Below are 12,927 nucleotides of genomic sequence, written 5' to 3' on the forward strand. Positions count from 1 at the left end.
CGGGCGGCTGGCTGGGGACGCACCCAGGATGCCAGCAGCTCCGGGCCCCAGCAAGACGAGCTGGAGAACTCGGGAGGCGGACGTCGACACCGCACCATGGAGCAGACCCGGAGGGCGGACGTGCGCAGCCAGCGGGTGCTCCAGGCATTCCTGGAGCCAGAGAGGGCGGCCTCTCCACGGGCGGCAGTGCTGGGGGCTGGGGGCCGTCAGGAGGGCTGAGAACTTGACCTGACGTGACCAGGTTTCTCCTGGAAGGAATTCGGAACAACCAGAAAGACAGGCCACGAGCCACAACAGGTGTCCAGAGCCACGAGCGCGTCCCTGCACTCCATGGCGCGGGGAGAAGGCTCTCCAGGTGGAGCCCAGGAACCTCGGCCCTCCTTCAGGAAGGCTCGAGGGAGGCTTCAGCGCAGGAGCCAGGACCGTCCCTTCAGGAAAGTGTAGGACCTCGGAATACCGGCTATTTCTCAAGGACACCGAGCATGACCAGACTGATGAACTAGGTATTGTGGAGAAGCATGCCCCGGGCCACGGCAGAGGAGAGCATCCACAATAAACAAAGAGCCCCAGCAAGTCAAGAAGAGAGGCAACCCAACACAAAAACGCGTGGAGACTTGAAACAGCACCTCCCAGGAGGGCACAGCTGGGGCGTGCCGGGGGACGCCTTCGGGATCTACTGATCTACAGACAAGCTGGGATCTACTAAGCTCCTAAATCCACATCCAGCTCTACGTGCAGCCGACCAAGGTGAGAAGGAACCCCAGCGCCCATGGACAGTGAGGTGGAGACGCCCGTACCAGACCATCGCGGCAATGAACAAGGGGGCGCTCCAGCCCCACGGCGACAGGGGCGGCGCTGGGCGCACAGGGCATGACGTTCAAGACCAGGTCTAGGGGACCTGCACTGACCTCTGGGGCGGGGCCGTGGGCAAGGGAGCCTCCGGGCCGTGGGGGACGGGAGCTGCCGTTCCAGGCGCCGTGGTTAGGCAGGACGGGAGCCCTCGGACCCGAGAGCGAGACGTGCGCGTCACCCTAAGTCCTGTCTCGGAATAAAACGAGACAAACCAGGAACCCCGGGAAGTTCTGAACATCAGGGGAAGCTGCGCAGGGCCCAGCCAGGTCCCGGAGCACGTGCGCATGGTACCGGCGGCGTTTTTGAAGGACAGGATGGCTCCGTGTTGGATGACCGGCTCTGAGACCCCCAGCTGACCGTCAAGCCAAGTTCACTGGAGTCTTGTCTCCCACCGTGGCCCCAAATGCAGGATGGGGTCGAGCTTTCCTCGTAAGACGTGGAGCCACGGTACTAGAAGAAGGCAACTTTATACGGCTAAGAGCGGACCGACGAGCAAAGCCTCTGCTGGAAACCGCTGCGTCAGAGCTGGACGTGGAGGAGCACACAAACGACGGCGGGGGCAGCGCGAGTCCCTGGGACCCAGCCAGGGCGCCTGGCGCTGCGGGAGACCAGCAAGGGACAGACAGGGGCGGAGGCCCTTGGCCAGCCGGGGCTGGGGCCAAGGGGGCACGGAGGGGCACAGGGGGCTGCGGGGGAGCGCGCAGGGGGAATGGAGGGGTGCAGGGGGCCGCAGGGGAGCACGCAGAGGCACGGAGGGGTGTGGGGGGCCGTGGGGAGGCACGGAAGGGCGCAGGGGGCTGTGGAGGGGTGCAGGGATCGCGGGGGAGCATGCAGGGGGTGCACGGAGGGGCGTGGGGGGCCACGGGGGGGCATGGAGGGGCGCGGGGGGCCATGGGGGGCACGGAGGGCTGCAGGGGAACACACGGGGGGACACAGAAGGGTGTGGGGGGGCCAGTAGGGGGGCACAGTAGGTCGTGGGAGGCCATGGGGGGACACAGAGGGGCGCGAGGGGGCATGGAGGGTTGCAGAGCCCGCCCTTGCTGAGCCTCCGGGCTCCCTGGGTCAAGGGCCGGCGGCCGGGCTGGACCAACAGCTGCCACGAGCCCAGCCCTGCCTCACCCTCGCAGGAAGGCTGCCCAGTGAGTGCACCACTCCCGGGGCCAGGCGGGCTGGGGGCACCTGGGGGGCCGCAGCCGCAGGGAGGAGCTCCCGGGGCAGAGTCGCCTGCCCACGGGCCACTCAGGGCGGCCTGAGCCACGGGGCTGCGCTGGGCAGGGCTCCCCCTGCCCAGGGAGAGGGTGCCGACCACAGGACGGGGCACGGCAGTGCCTGGCCGGCCCCCAGCCCGCTGACCCTGGGCGGGGCAGCCTGCCCCAGCCCGGCAGCGCAGCAGCGGGCAGCACCGGCCGTAATTGATGCTCCCCGCCTGTACTTTATGGCTTTCTTAATTCGGCTCCTGCTACTATTAATGTAGTTAATGCTGAGATTATATCTATTTTCTGGCGTCGGCCCGTGATTTATCCCGGCCGCTGTTCCGGTGTCGGCTCCCATGCCGTTAAATCAAGTGCCCTGCCAATTAAGTGCTGACTGGGGAAGTGGACGCAGCTCAACGGACACCGGCCGCAAATTAAAGCGGGGAGTGGGCGCGGCCGGCCGGGGAAGCTTGCTGACTTCGAGGAAAGCCAGCAGAAGCAGGCAGGGCAGCCCTCCGCGCACGGGCGGCCAGGGGTCCCGGTGGCACCCCTGGCCCTCCCACAGGGACCGTTGGTGAGAGCGAGGTGGGAAGGGGGAGGGCTGCGAGGTGGACGCGGGGGCGCCCCAGGGAGGGGGCTGGGCAGCGCCCGCCATGGGACGGGGGAGGAGCGACGCCCACCAACCCGCCTGCCAGGTCGGCCCCTGCGGCTGCCGGGAGCCCGGGCCAAGCGCTATCCCAGACGGCCCCGCGGCGAGCAGGACTCTTCAGCCGGCTTGTCGGGCGGCTGTCCCGGCCCCCGAACCTCGTTCCCAGGACGGGCCAGGTCGTGGGTGGGCGCCCACCCGCAGGGCCCGCGCCGCCCCAGCCTCACCCCCAGAGAAGCTCCCCGCGGGCTCGCGCGGCAGCTCCGGCTCCAGGCCCACCGCCCCGACAGGCCAGGTCCTTCCCCCAGCCCCTCGGGCTCACCCCTGGGGTGGCTGCGGCACCTGACGGGGTCCATGCGCGCCCACCCCTCAGGCCTCGACGCGCAGGGCCGCGGAGCCTGGGGGCCAGGCCCTCGTGTGGGAGGCGGCTCTCCGTGTCCCCGAAGGCGGCTGGATGCCCACCCCAGGGAAGAGTCGCCATCCGCCCTCGAGGCCCCGCGCGGGGTCAGAGCTCCACGGGCTGCGTTCGGCCTGGGGGCAGCGGGGGCGCTGCCTGGGGGGCCTGCCGAGGGTCCCGGAACCGCAGCCTGCCCCTGCCTCCGTAAGCCTGCTGGCAGGGGACGGCGTGGGCGCAGGGGCCGCAGGGCCGCGGCGAGGCTCCAGGCAGGCGGGCACTCCTGCGCAGCAGCACTTGCAGGCATGGGCCCCGGGGCTGCCCACCACAGCCACCCCCTAGAGAGAACGAGTGGGCCCCTGAGGGACACGGACACCCCAGGGGAGAGCGGGGGGCGGAGGCAGGGACAAGTGGCACCCCGAGACTCAGCCGGAGGGCCGGGAGGGTGCAGCTAGGAGGTCCCACGAGGACGGTGGCAGGTGCCCTCTGTCCTGCGCAGGGGAGGGCAGCTCCAGCGGGCGCCGCGCACCGTCTCCTCCGGGCTCCCCTCGGGGACGCCCTGCCCTAGAGGGGCCCCAAGCTGCACCGCTGCACCCCTGCCTCCCCAGCTGCATGCCCTGGGGGCCTCCTGGCTGCCCCCACCTCACCACGCCACCCTGGCGGCACCGTGGCAGGGAGGCAGCCTCAGCCCCTGCCGCTGCCGTGGGCGTCCACCCAGCGCTCCCGGCTGTCACGAGGGGCGGCGGCGGGGCCATCCGCCCAGCGCTCTCGGCCCAGACCCCAGGCCTCTTCTTCCAGCGGGGGCCACACCCGGGCCCTCCCCACGCCCGCCCCGGCCCTGCAGCCGGGCCACCCGCTCTTGCCCTTAAGGGCCGCACCTGCCTGCCGTCCACGGGCGCACGGGGCAGGCCTGAGCGGGCGCGCGGCGCAGGGCAGAAGCCCCGGGCCAGCCCCCGCCCGCCGAGGCCTGCACCGGGGCGTGCCGGGGGCGCCAGCCCCAGCCGGGAGGACCTGCGGCGGCGTGAGGGGCTGCGTGCCAGAAGGCCCGCCCGCTGGAGTGGGCAGGTAAACAAGGACGCCGGCGCTGTCGGGCGGCTTCCAAACTGAGAGCTGCAGCCGCGCAGTCGGCCCCGCCAGCAGCTTCTGCGGCACCTTCCACGCAAAAACCTATCTCAGCCCATTTATTAGAATGATGAAGGCAAAGGGATCTAAAAATTGCACTCCTTCCTTAATGAGCAGCCAAAGGGATCGGTAAGCATAATTTCAGAGACCAGTAATATTTTATATAATCGCCGAGTGGTTCAAATTGAAAACCCCCAGCTGAATCAATATTTACTGCATTGAAACGAAATGAATAGTAATAAGTCACTAGCTCCCTGTCCTGTTTCATAAAATAAAAGATTATAAAAATGAGCAGAGGCGCGGGGAGGCCGTCACGTTAACTTTCACAGCACTTGGGGAGCCGTAACCGCCTGTTCTCATGAAGTAAAATTCTAAGCAACCTGCTGGAGAAGGCTGCCTCGGCGCCATGCCCGGGCTCGAGCGGGCCAGGCTGGGCCCCCCGCTGCGGCCCCAGGAGAGGACGCTCTGGGCAGGGGGTCCACATGGAGGCCCCCCTGCCCAGCCCAGCCATCCCACCGCTGATTTCCTACGACTGCAGGGAGCCCCCACGGGCCGGGAGCGCAAGCCAGGAGCCGGCAGCGGGGTGAGGGGAGGGAAGGCCGTCCTCTGACGGGCCCCGGGCGGGCAAGGGGCAGGCAGGCGGGTGACCCGGGATGGGGAGGGGCACTGGCCAGGGCTCCAGGCAGTGAAGGGTGCCCCAGGGAGGAGCGGGGGCTCGCAGCGGGCAAAGGGCCTGTGGGGGAGGGGCGGGCTCCAGGACATATTCCCTCAGGCTCAAGGAGGGTCCGCCCCCTGGCAGGTGCCAGAGGCGCCCCCCGCTCGGGCTGCCCACGGAGGCCTGGCAAGGCAGGCTTCCCTGTGCGGGCGCTGGCAGGGGGCCGCGGTGTCGGGGGCCGTGCTGCTGGCGGGGGGCCATTCATGGAGGGGACCGTACTGCTGGCGGGGGTCCGCGTCACTGGCCGGCCAGAGCCCAGAGCGAGCAGCAGCGCGGGGGCCGGGGGCCGCCGTGGGAGAAGGCGCTCCTGCCCGGCCCGACACCCGCGTGAAAGCCAGCGGGGGGCGGGGCCGGCCTGGGGTGGCCTCTCCCGGAGCAGCCAGACCCCAGGCCACCGAGCTGTCCCGCCCACTGCTGCAGGACGGATGCACGCCCACAGCCCTAGGCGTCTCCCGCCGCAGGCTCTGCCGCGCTGGCTGCCGGGGGCTCTGAGGCATGGCCTGTCCTGGTGGCCCCAGCACTGTCCCAGCAGGGACCACCCAGGTGGCCTCAGCAGACGCGGGCAGGGCCGGCTGCGGGAAGAGCGAGGCGGCTGGGAGGGGGCGCCGGTGTGCACAGGGATGCCCGGCCCGAGCTCCCCCAAGCCCACACCCGGGGCAAGGGGGGGCCCCCGAAGCAGAGGCCGTCCGGGGCGCTGGCGATGAGGCCCCCGCCGAGAGCCGCCCCGTGGAGAGGCTCCACCCCCAGCGCGCCGCCTGAGGCTGACTGCGGGCGGCGGTCCACGGGCTAAAGCGGCCTCCTGCTTATTTAGCACTTTCACGTCAACTGAATTCGGGAAGAGGAAAAGGTGGCAGGAGGCGTAAGCGCCCGAGTCACAGCTCAGCTTCAAGCAGATTAATGAACTCGCTGGAGCCGGGGGCACGCCGACCATGAGGCTCAGCGCAGCTGGAAGCGGAGCCCTCGCTGGCGAGCGCCGCCCGGAGGCCCCAGCCTGCACACCCCAGAACCCGGGCCCCAGGCTCACGCTCCAGGCGCCCCCCGGCCTGCACTGGTCCCAGTCGGGCGCACATGGCCGCGCCCTCAGCCCGAGTGCCCACGCCACGTGCAGGCTGGCCTGGCTGCCCCTGCAGGTGCGAGCCCGTCCTCCTGGGCCACTGCTGCCCGCTGCCGCCCAGGGCCTGCCCTGCCGCGGCCTCATGTCACCACGGTCCGTCCCCTGGCCCCTCCCCGCCCCACGCCCCCTGGGCCCAGGCCCTCTGGCCCCACCCCGGCTTCTCTGCAGGGCAGGGGTGTGTGCCTGGGCCCTCCCCACCCTCAGCCCCCTGCCTCCACAGGAGGCCCCGTGGACATGGACGCACGCGGCGGGCCTGGCCTCTGCAGCCCCCGTCTCCTGGGGACGGATGGATGGAGGAGCAGGGGGGAGGGCCTGCAGAGCATGCTGAGGGCCGGGGCAAGGCGCTGGCACATCGAGCCCCGCTCCTGTGCTGAGGATCGGGAGGGGATCCGCCCCAGCTCCTCCGCCCGTGAGCCCGGCGCTGGCGGCAGGCCTGCTGCCCGCTCTCTACCCCGCCACCAGGGCCCGGCTGCCCCCGAGAGCCCAGGAGAGGACAGGCCCGCAGGCTGCCGTGTCAGCGCCCGCCAGCCCTGCTCCATCCTTGCCTCCTCCAGCCCGGTCTGGGAAAGGCTCGTGAGGGCACAGAAGCCACCTGGGCCTTCCCGGACCCTCCTGGTTGCCGGCACAGTCCCTGGCTCGAAGCAGGAAGCGGCAGCCCGAGGTCACCCAGCCAGCGTGCCAGCAACCCGTGCCCCAGCAGCCAGGAGCCCCCGCTGGTCCTGCCCACCCTCAGCCCCAGCGCCGCAGCCTGCCCCTGCCTCCCTGCAGCTCTGCATCCCCAGGCACAGGGCCACGCGGCGTGGGAGGGGCCAGGCCAGTGCCACGCTGCCCACGCCGCCCTGCCCCACGGGGCCCCGGCACGACTGGCCGTCTTCCCGCAACCTGCCCGGGAGGACTGAGGCCTGCAGCCGAGCAGGACGACGACCGAGGCACCACAGCTGCCACCGGGGCTGGGGGCAGGCAGGTGAGGCAGGATGTCGCCACCAGCCACCGAGCCAGGCCCCATGGCCCTGCCAGAAGGACCGGCCAGCCGAGGCTGCTGCCCAGGCCCTCCGGGAGCCCTCCTCCACGCCCCCCGACAGGGAGCACCCCCGCCTGACGGGCAGAGGACAGGACCGGGGGCGCGGGGCAGGGAGGAGGGGCCTGGACCCACAGCCCGCGCGGCCGAGATGCGAGCCAGGCCACGGAGGCGGACCACGCCCCGGCCACGGCGACTGCCAGCACCGCGGGTTGGCTTAACCAACGGGAATTGACTGGCTCACGGTTGAGGGGCCGGGAGAAGCCCAAGTCGAGGCGTGCTGGGGGCCTGGTCCTGGCTCCTGGCGTGGGGCGGGACGCGGAAGGGGGGCATCTGCCGGGCCTTTGGGCCCCGGGCGGGGGGTGGGGCAGGAGGGGAGGGCAGTCTTGCCGCCCATCTGGGGCTCCCGGCGAGGGGAGGCCTCTCCCGCCTCCCCTGCTGCTCCGCGCTCCGTGGAGTGCAGCCCCCGCCACTCCCTCAGGCTCCGGCAGTGGTGCTAAGGTGGTCGCCGCGCGCCCCCCGCAGAAGGCCCCGCTGGGAGGGGCTCGCCTGCGGCCCGCCGGGTAAGAGCCCGCTTTCCTGGGGTGCGCACAGCTTCCGACCACTGCAGTCCCCCCTCTGGACTCCAAAAAGGCGCGTTCTCTTCACACGCCAAACGCGTTCACTCATCACAGAAGCCCAGGTCCTCACGTCTCGGGAACAGCAGTGAGTACCGCGTCCCGTCAGCCCTGGAGAGGGTCTGTCCTGGCACAGCACCCCCCCGGCTGTGGGCCTGTGGACCTGGAGAACAAGGTACTGCTTCCGACAGACAACAGAGGGACAAGTGCAGGATGAACGCTCCCATTCCCGTAGGGAGAAACTGGAAGGAAAACGGGTCCTGGTTTCCAACAATTCCGAAACCCGGCAGGGCACACCCCTCGACTGCGGGGAACGGGCGTTACCCCGGCAGCCGCCGCCCTGGGGCCTGATGGAGTGGCAGCCGCGCCCCTGCCAGGGCCTGCCCAGGCCAAGCTCCCCGCTGCGGTGAAGGCCCCACCCTCTGAGAACCCGCGGTGGCGGCCAGCCTCTCCGCAACCCCGCAGGCTCCTGGGAAGGCTGGGGGCCCCTCTTCCTGAACAGGGGGCAGCAGCCTCGCAGGCTCCGGGGCAGGCCCTCCCTTCCCCCCAGGTGCGGGCTCGCTCTCAGGCTCGAGGAGACGTCTTCAGCCCAGGCCTCGGCTTCCAGGGGTCTCACTGGGAAGTGACTTCTCCATCACCTTGTCCCTTCTCTGCCCCTGTAAGTCCGAGCTGGCACTGGTTCCGTTCACACGAGCCATGCAGAAAGCTGGTCGGTTTCTCATGCAGTACATGGGGTCCACGTCAAGGGACACAGGACTTCCCACAGGCCTCCTGGAGAGCGGCACTTCCACCCTGACTCGCACCAAAACCAGCGGCTGGCATCGTGCTCCACTGAGCCCCACGCGGGGCACTCTGCTCTGGGGATCCGTTTTCCAGAAGCTTGGCATTTTCTAAACCATCAATTTCTGGTTTCTTTGTGCCCGTTTCAGTTCTCAGCTTTATCCCTTTCCTCTCGCTTTTTACCATAAGCTGCAAGGAGAAGCCAGGCTGTACTTTCACTTAACTTGGAAACCTCTTCAGCTAAATATCCTAATTCATCATTTTCAAGTTCTGCCTTCCATCCAACATCAGGACTCAATTTCCCCGGTCCTCTGCTGCTTTAAATCGAGGGTCATCTTTCCTCCAGTTTCCAGTACCATGTTCGTTCCTTCCTTCCGGGGCCTCATTGGAAATACCTGTAGCACCCGCATTTCCACCAACAGCCTCTTCCCAACAACCCGGGCCTTTTCTATCTCAACCCCCCAGCCTCTGCCCACCCCCAGTTTCAAACCGTGCCCACATTTTTGGAATTTGCAACCACAGCAGCACCCCACTCTCCAGGTTCCAAAGTCAATTTCAGTTTCCTGGCTGCTCAGGCAAACGCCACACAGTGAATCAGGTTAAACGGTGGGAATGTACGCGCTCGCTGTTTGAGGCTGGAAAGGTCCGATCAGGCATCCTCAGGGCGTGCTTATGGGGCCCCTCCTGGCCTCCCCTCTCCTCGGGCTCTGGGGCTTCGGCTCTGGCTGCTCGTGTGGGGCCTCGTCTCTCCCTGTCTGATTTCCCAGCTGACAAAGGCCTCGGGCCGCAGGGTTAGGCCCGTCTGACTGCAGTGGGTGCGCCGTGGCCGCGGCAGCCTCCTCAGTGGGTCCCGCTCACGGTGGGCTCACGCCCGCAGGCGAGGGTTCAGGTGAAGCACCTGTTTTTCCTGGGGTGCACCCAGCTTCAGCCCACGCCTGGGAGGAGGGTACCTGCACTGTCCCGCCCACGCCGTGCCCGCGGTCCAGGCAGGGGCGCTGCCTGCGGTGGCTCCTGGGGGACCAGGGCTGCTCCTCCAGCAAGGGGCAGGCGCCGCCGTCGCGGCCGAGTGGCAGGTGGGGCCAGTGCACGGCCCACCAGCCTGACGACCTGGCTGCGCAGGCCCCGACGACACGGGGGGCCAGCAGCGCCGCCCACACGGCAGCCCTAGCCCGGCGCCCTTGGCCCGCCGGTGCTCGCCGAGGAAACCCCTCCGGCCTGCACGCCAGGAGCGGGAGGTGGGAGTGGAGGATCGATAAATCTGAGCCTCGTTCACGATGATCTGGGGCTCTTATTAAGTAAATTAATTTAAGTTAATTTAACTCGATCATGACACGCGACCACCATGATTTAGTGAGGGGGAAATTGCATTAGGAAAGGCCATGCTCGCTTGATAGAAGAACGGAAGAAAATTAGATCCACTTAGCAACGTGAATTAATATGGAAATAGCAGGTGTAAATTTAACCTTATCGAGAGAGTGAAAATTATCTTCATAAATTTGTAGAAATAGTCCCCAAGTTGCTTATAAATCTATTTAAAACAAAAATATTACAAAAAGTATGATAAAATTAATTTAAAATACACTTCCAACTATGGTCTCCAGAAAGGCTGGCTGCAGGGCGTGGTTGGGGGCGGCCCGGGCGAGGGAGGAGGCAGCCCAGCCCCCAGCCCGGCCCTGCTGCCCACCAGCCGGGGGCCAGACATCTGGGCAGCCGGTCTGCAGCAGCAGGGCCGGGGGCCAGGGCCAGGCAGCCACTGTCCAGCCAGCAGGGACCCGGGCTGGCTGCGCCTGGGGGGAAGCTGCTCCCTGTCCAGGCCCAGGGACAGCGGCAGCCACGTACCTGCTGACCAGGGCGCGCGACACCTGGTCCCCAGTGGGCCGCCTGCTCCCCTGCCCCTCAGGCCATCGCCCACTCCCCGCCCTGCATGGACGGCCTCCCTGGGCACAGGCTGCCACCCCTGACCCGCCAGGGAGGAAGCTGATGGCAGAGGCCTGGGACCTCAACCATGAGCGGGCCCGCCGTGCGGCACCCCAACTTCCACCCCTGCCCCAGGCCGGGGTACTGTGGGGGGGCGCTGGCGTCTCCCCGGATGGAGCTGCCGCCCCCGGCGGGGAAGAGCCTGCGCCTCACAGCCAGTGGACCGCCTCGCATGGAGGCCACGGGCTTCCGGAAGGGTCTGCTCTGGGTCCGGGTCTTGGTGTTAGTTTGTCCCCTGGGAGTGCCTGAACAGCTGGCACCTGTGGCCAGCAAGAAGTGGCCTCGCGCCCCAGGACCCAGGCCGTGCAGCAGGCACTCCCGGGGCGAGCGTGGCTCCCGTCCGCTGAGGGGACGGCCGTGCACACGGGGCAGCGTGTGAGCAGGAAACGTCCCGCGAGCAGGGGAAGCCGCCGCCCATGGCTGGCCCTGCCCCCTCCCACCCCCGGGCTCCTACCTGGACAGCGTGAGGCCCCGGGTCCGCCAGGAGGGCAGAGGCAGGGGAAAGGGGGCGCCGCTGAGCGGGGAGGCCGGGGTCTTCTTGACCAGGCGGTAGCGGGTCTGGATCACCTTGCTGGCGGGCGGGGTCCGCAGAGGGTGCAGGCTGGGCGCTGCCGAGAGAACAGAGCACAGGCGCAGGTCAGGGCCCACCCACAGCCCAGAGCCCCGGGCCCCACAGGCCCCAAGCTCCCCCACTCCAGCCCCCGCACGGCAGCTCTGCGCACCGGCCTGCTGGAGGCAGGAGGGGCTGGGACACTCAGCCCAGCAACCCAGGACCCCCGACCTGGGCCGGGCCCTGGTTCAGCGCTCCTCGGGTGGGCCCTGGGCCCTTTCACCCGGGAGGGGCGGCTGGCCCGTCCTCTGCAGAAGGCCGGCCGCTGGCAAGCCAACTGTCCCTCCTCGTAGCGCTGCACAGGGCGAGCACGGCCTCCTCTTGCCGGGTGCCCGGGTCACAGATCTGCTTTGCCCGGCAATCTCCCTGAAGCTTGGGGGAACTCTCCAATTCAGGGAACACATATAATTGCCAGCCTCCCATAACATAATCTACACCTCCAACCGCCCGCACAATTAACGCTAAAATTAATGCTAACACGCCGGAAGGAGGCTTGTGAGCTGGCCAGGCTGCCGCCCTGGAGGAGAGGGCCCGCTGCCCCGAGCCACGCTGGCTTCTCTGAGGGGCCTGGTCCACCTGCCCGAGGCCAAGCCGAGGACGGGGACAGCGTCCGGGCCCTTGGTCCTGGGAGGGCTCTGCTTGGCGGTGGGCAGCCAGAGACCCAGGGGGCCACCGGCCCTCAGGGCGGGAGGTGGCCGCCAGGGGAACTGCCCGCCAGAACCGTGAGCATGAGCGCGGGCCGGGGCCCTGGACGAGTGGTGGAGGGAGGCTGCCGGCCGGAGAGCCACGACCCGAGGGCGCCCGCCCAGCACCCACCGCCTCCCCTCACCCCCAGACCAAGGGCCCCGCCCCGGCCGGCCTTGAGTGCCTGACTGCAGCTCTGGGGTGGAGATCGTGGCTGGGTCTCCTGCCCAGGGCCCTCCCTGCAGCAGCACCTCTGCCCCGGGCTGGGCCTGACTCCTAAAACCCACCCATGTGCACCTGCTCACGCGTGGAGGTCCAGGAGAGCCCCCCAGTGTCGGATGGGCCCATGTCCCCCCACCAGGCAGCCAGCGGAACCCCCAGAACGGCCAGAAGCCCCGGGCAGGAGGACGCGCAGGCGCGGAGCACCTGGGGGCTCCAGCACAGGTCGTGTCTCAGCGCTGGTGGGCAGCCCTGGCCCCAGACACCGCGGCGTCCCCGCTCGCCGGCCTGAGCCTCCACGGAAGCAGTTCAGGTGACCGACAGCCGGGGAGCCCAGCACGCCCGGGGCCTGGGGCTCAGGAAGGACCAGGCAGGTCCCTGCAGCCCCCCACCCCGCCCCATGCGCAGGGGCCGCCTGCCCCATGAGCTCCGGCAGGCGCGTGCCGGTCGAGGGGGCCGGGGCGGCCTGCAGGGGAGCCAGTGGAAACCAGCCCTCCATGTCCAAGCCCGAGCGCCGGACGTCAGAGCTCAAGGCGATCGATGACCCCAGGTCCCCCGCCAGCTCCCCACGGGCAGCGCTCGGTCCTGTGGGCAGAGGCCGCCCGGCCCCCTGCCCCTCCCACCTGCCCAGGTGCAAGGCCCAGGCCTGGGCTAAGGCCCCTCCGGGAGGGCTTGGGGCCTCCTGGGTGCCCTGCCACCCCAGCGTCCTTCGTCCTGAGCACCGCAGGGCCCAGACCTGCCCAGCTCCGAGCCCCTCGCCTGGATGACGTCCCCTCGGCCAGAATCGCTTTGTCCCCAAACCCTGTGGGTCCAAAGTCCACCCTCTGGGGGCTGGTGTGACGCCACCTCCTCCAGGAAGCCCTCAGGCCCTGCTCTGGGCCTGCCATTCTTCCTGTGTACTGACGGGTACTAAGGGCACCGCGCAGGAAGCCGCGGCTTCGGCTTCGTCAGCGTGCAGTGTTTCGCTTCCTGCTGCGGTCACGCTC

The 12,927-nt window shown here is 68.9% G+C and overlaps 1 protein-coding gene across 1 annotated transcript in view; it reads right to left on the reverse strand.

Annotated features, from left to right (window-relative positions):
* ZC3H3 (zinc finger CCCH-type containing 3) overlaps positions 1–12,927 on the reverse strand; it is a 77,172-nt gene that overhangs the window by 32,392 nt on the left and 31,853 nt on the right. The window contains exon 4 of the mRNA XM_058276116.2: positions 10,883–11,036. Coding sequence (XP_058132099.1) covers positions 10,883–11,036 — 154 coding nt within the window. The remainder of the gene's footprint in view (positions 1–10,882; positions 11,037–12,927) is intronic.

This window comes from Dasypus novemcinctus, chromosome 14, assembly GCF_030445035.2.
Source record: "Dasypus novemcinctus isolate mDasNov1 chromosome 14, mDasNov1.1.hap2, whole genome shotgun sequence".
Taxonomy (NCBI): Eukaryota; Metazoa; Chordata; class Mammalia; order Cingulata; family Dasypodidae; genus Dasypus; species Dasypus novemcinctus.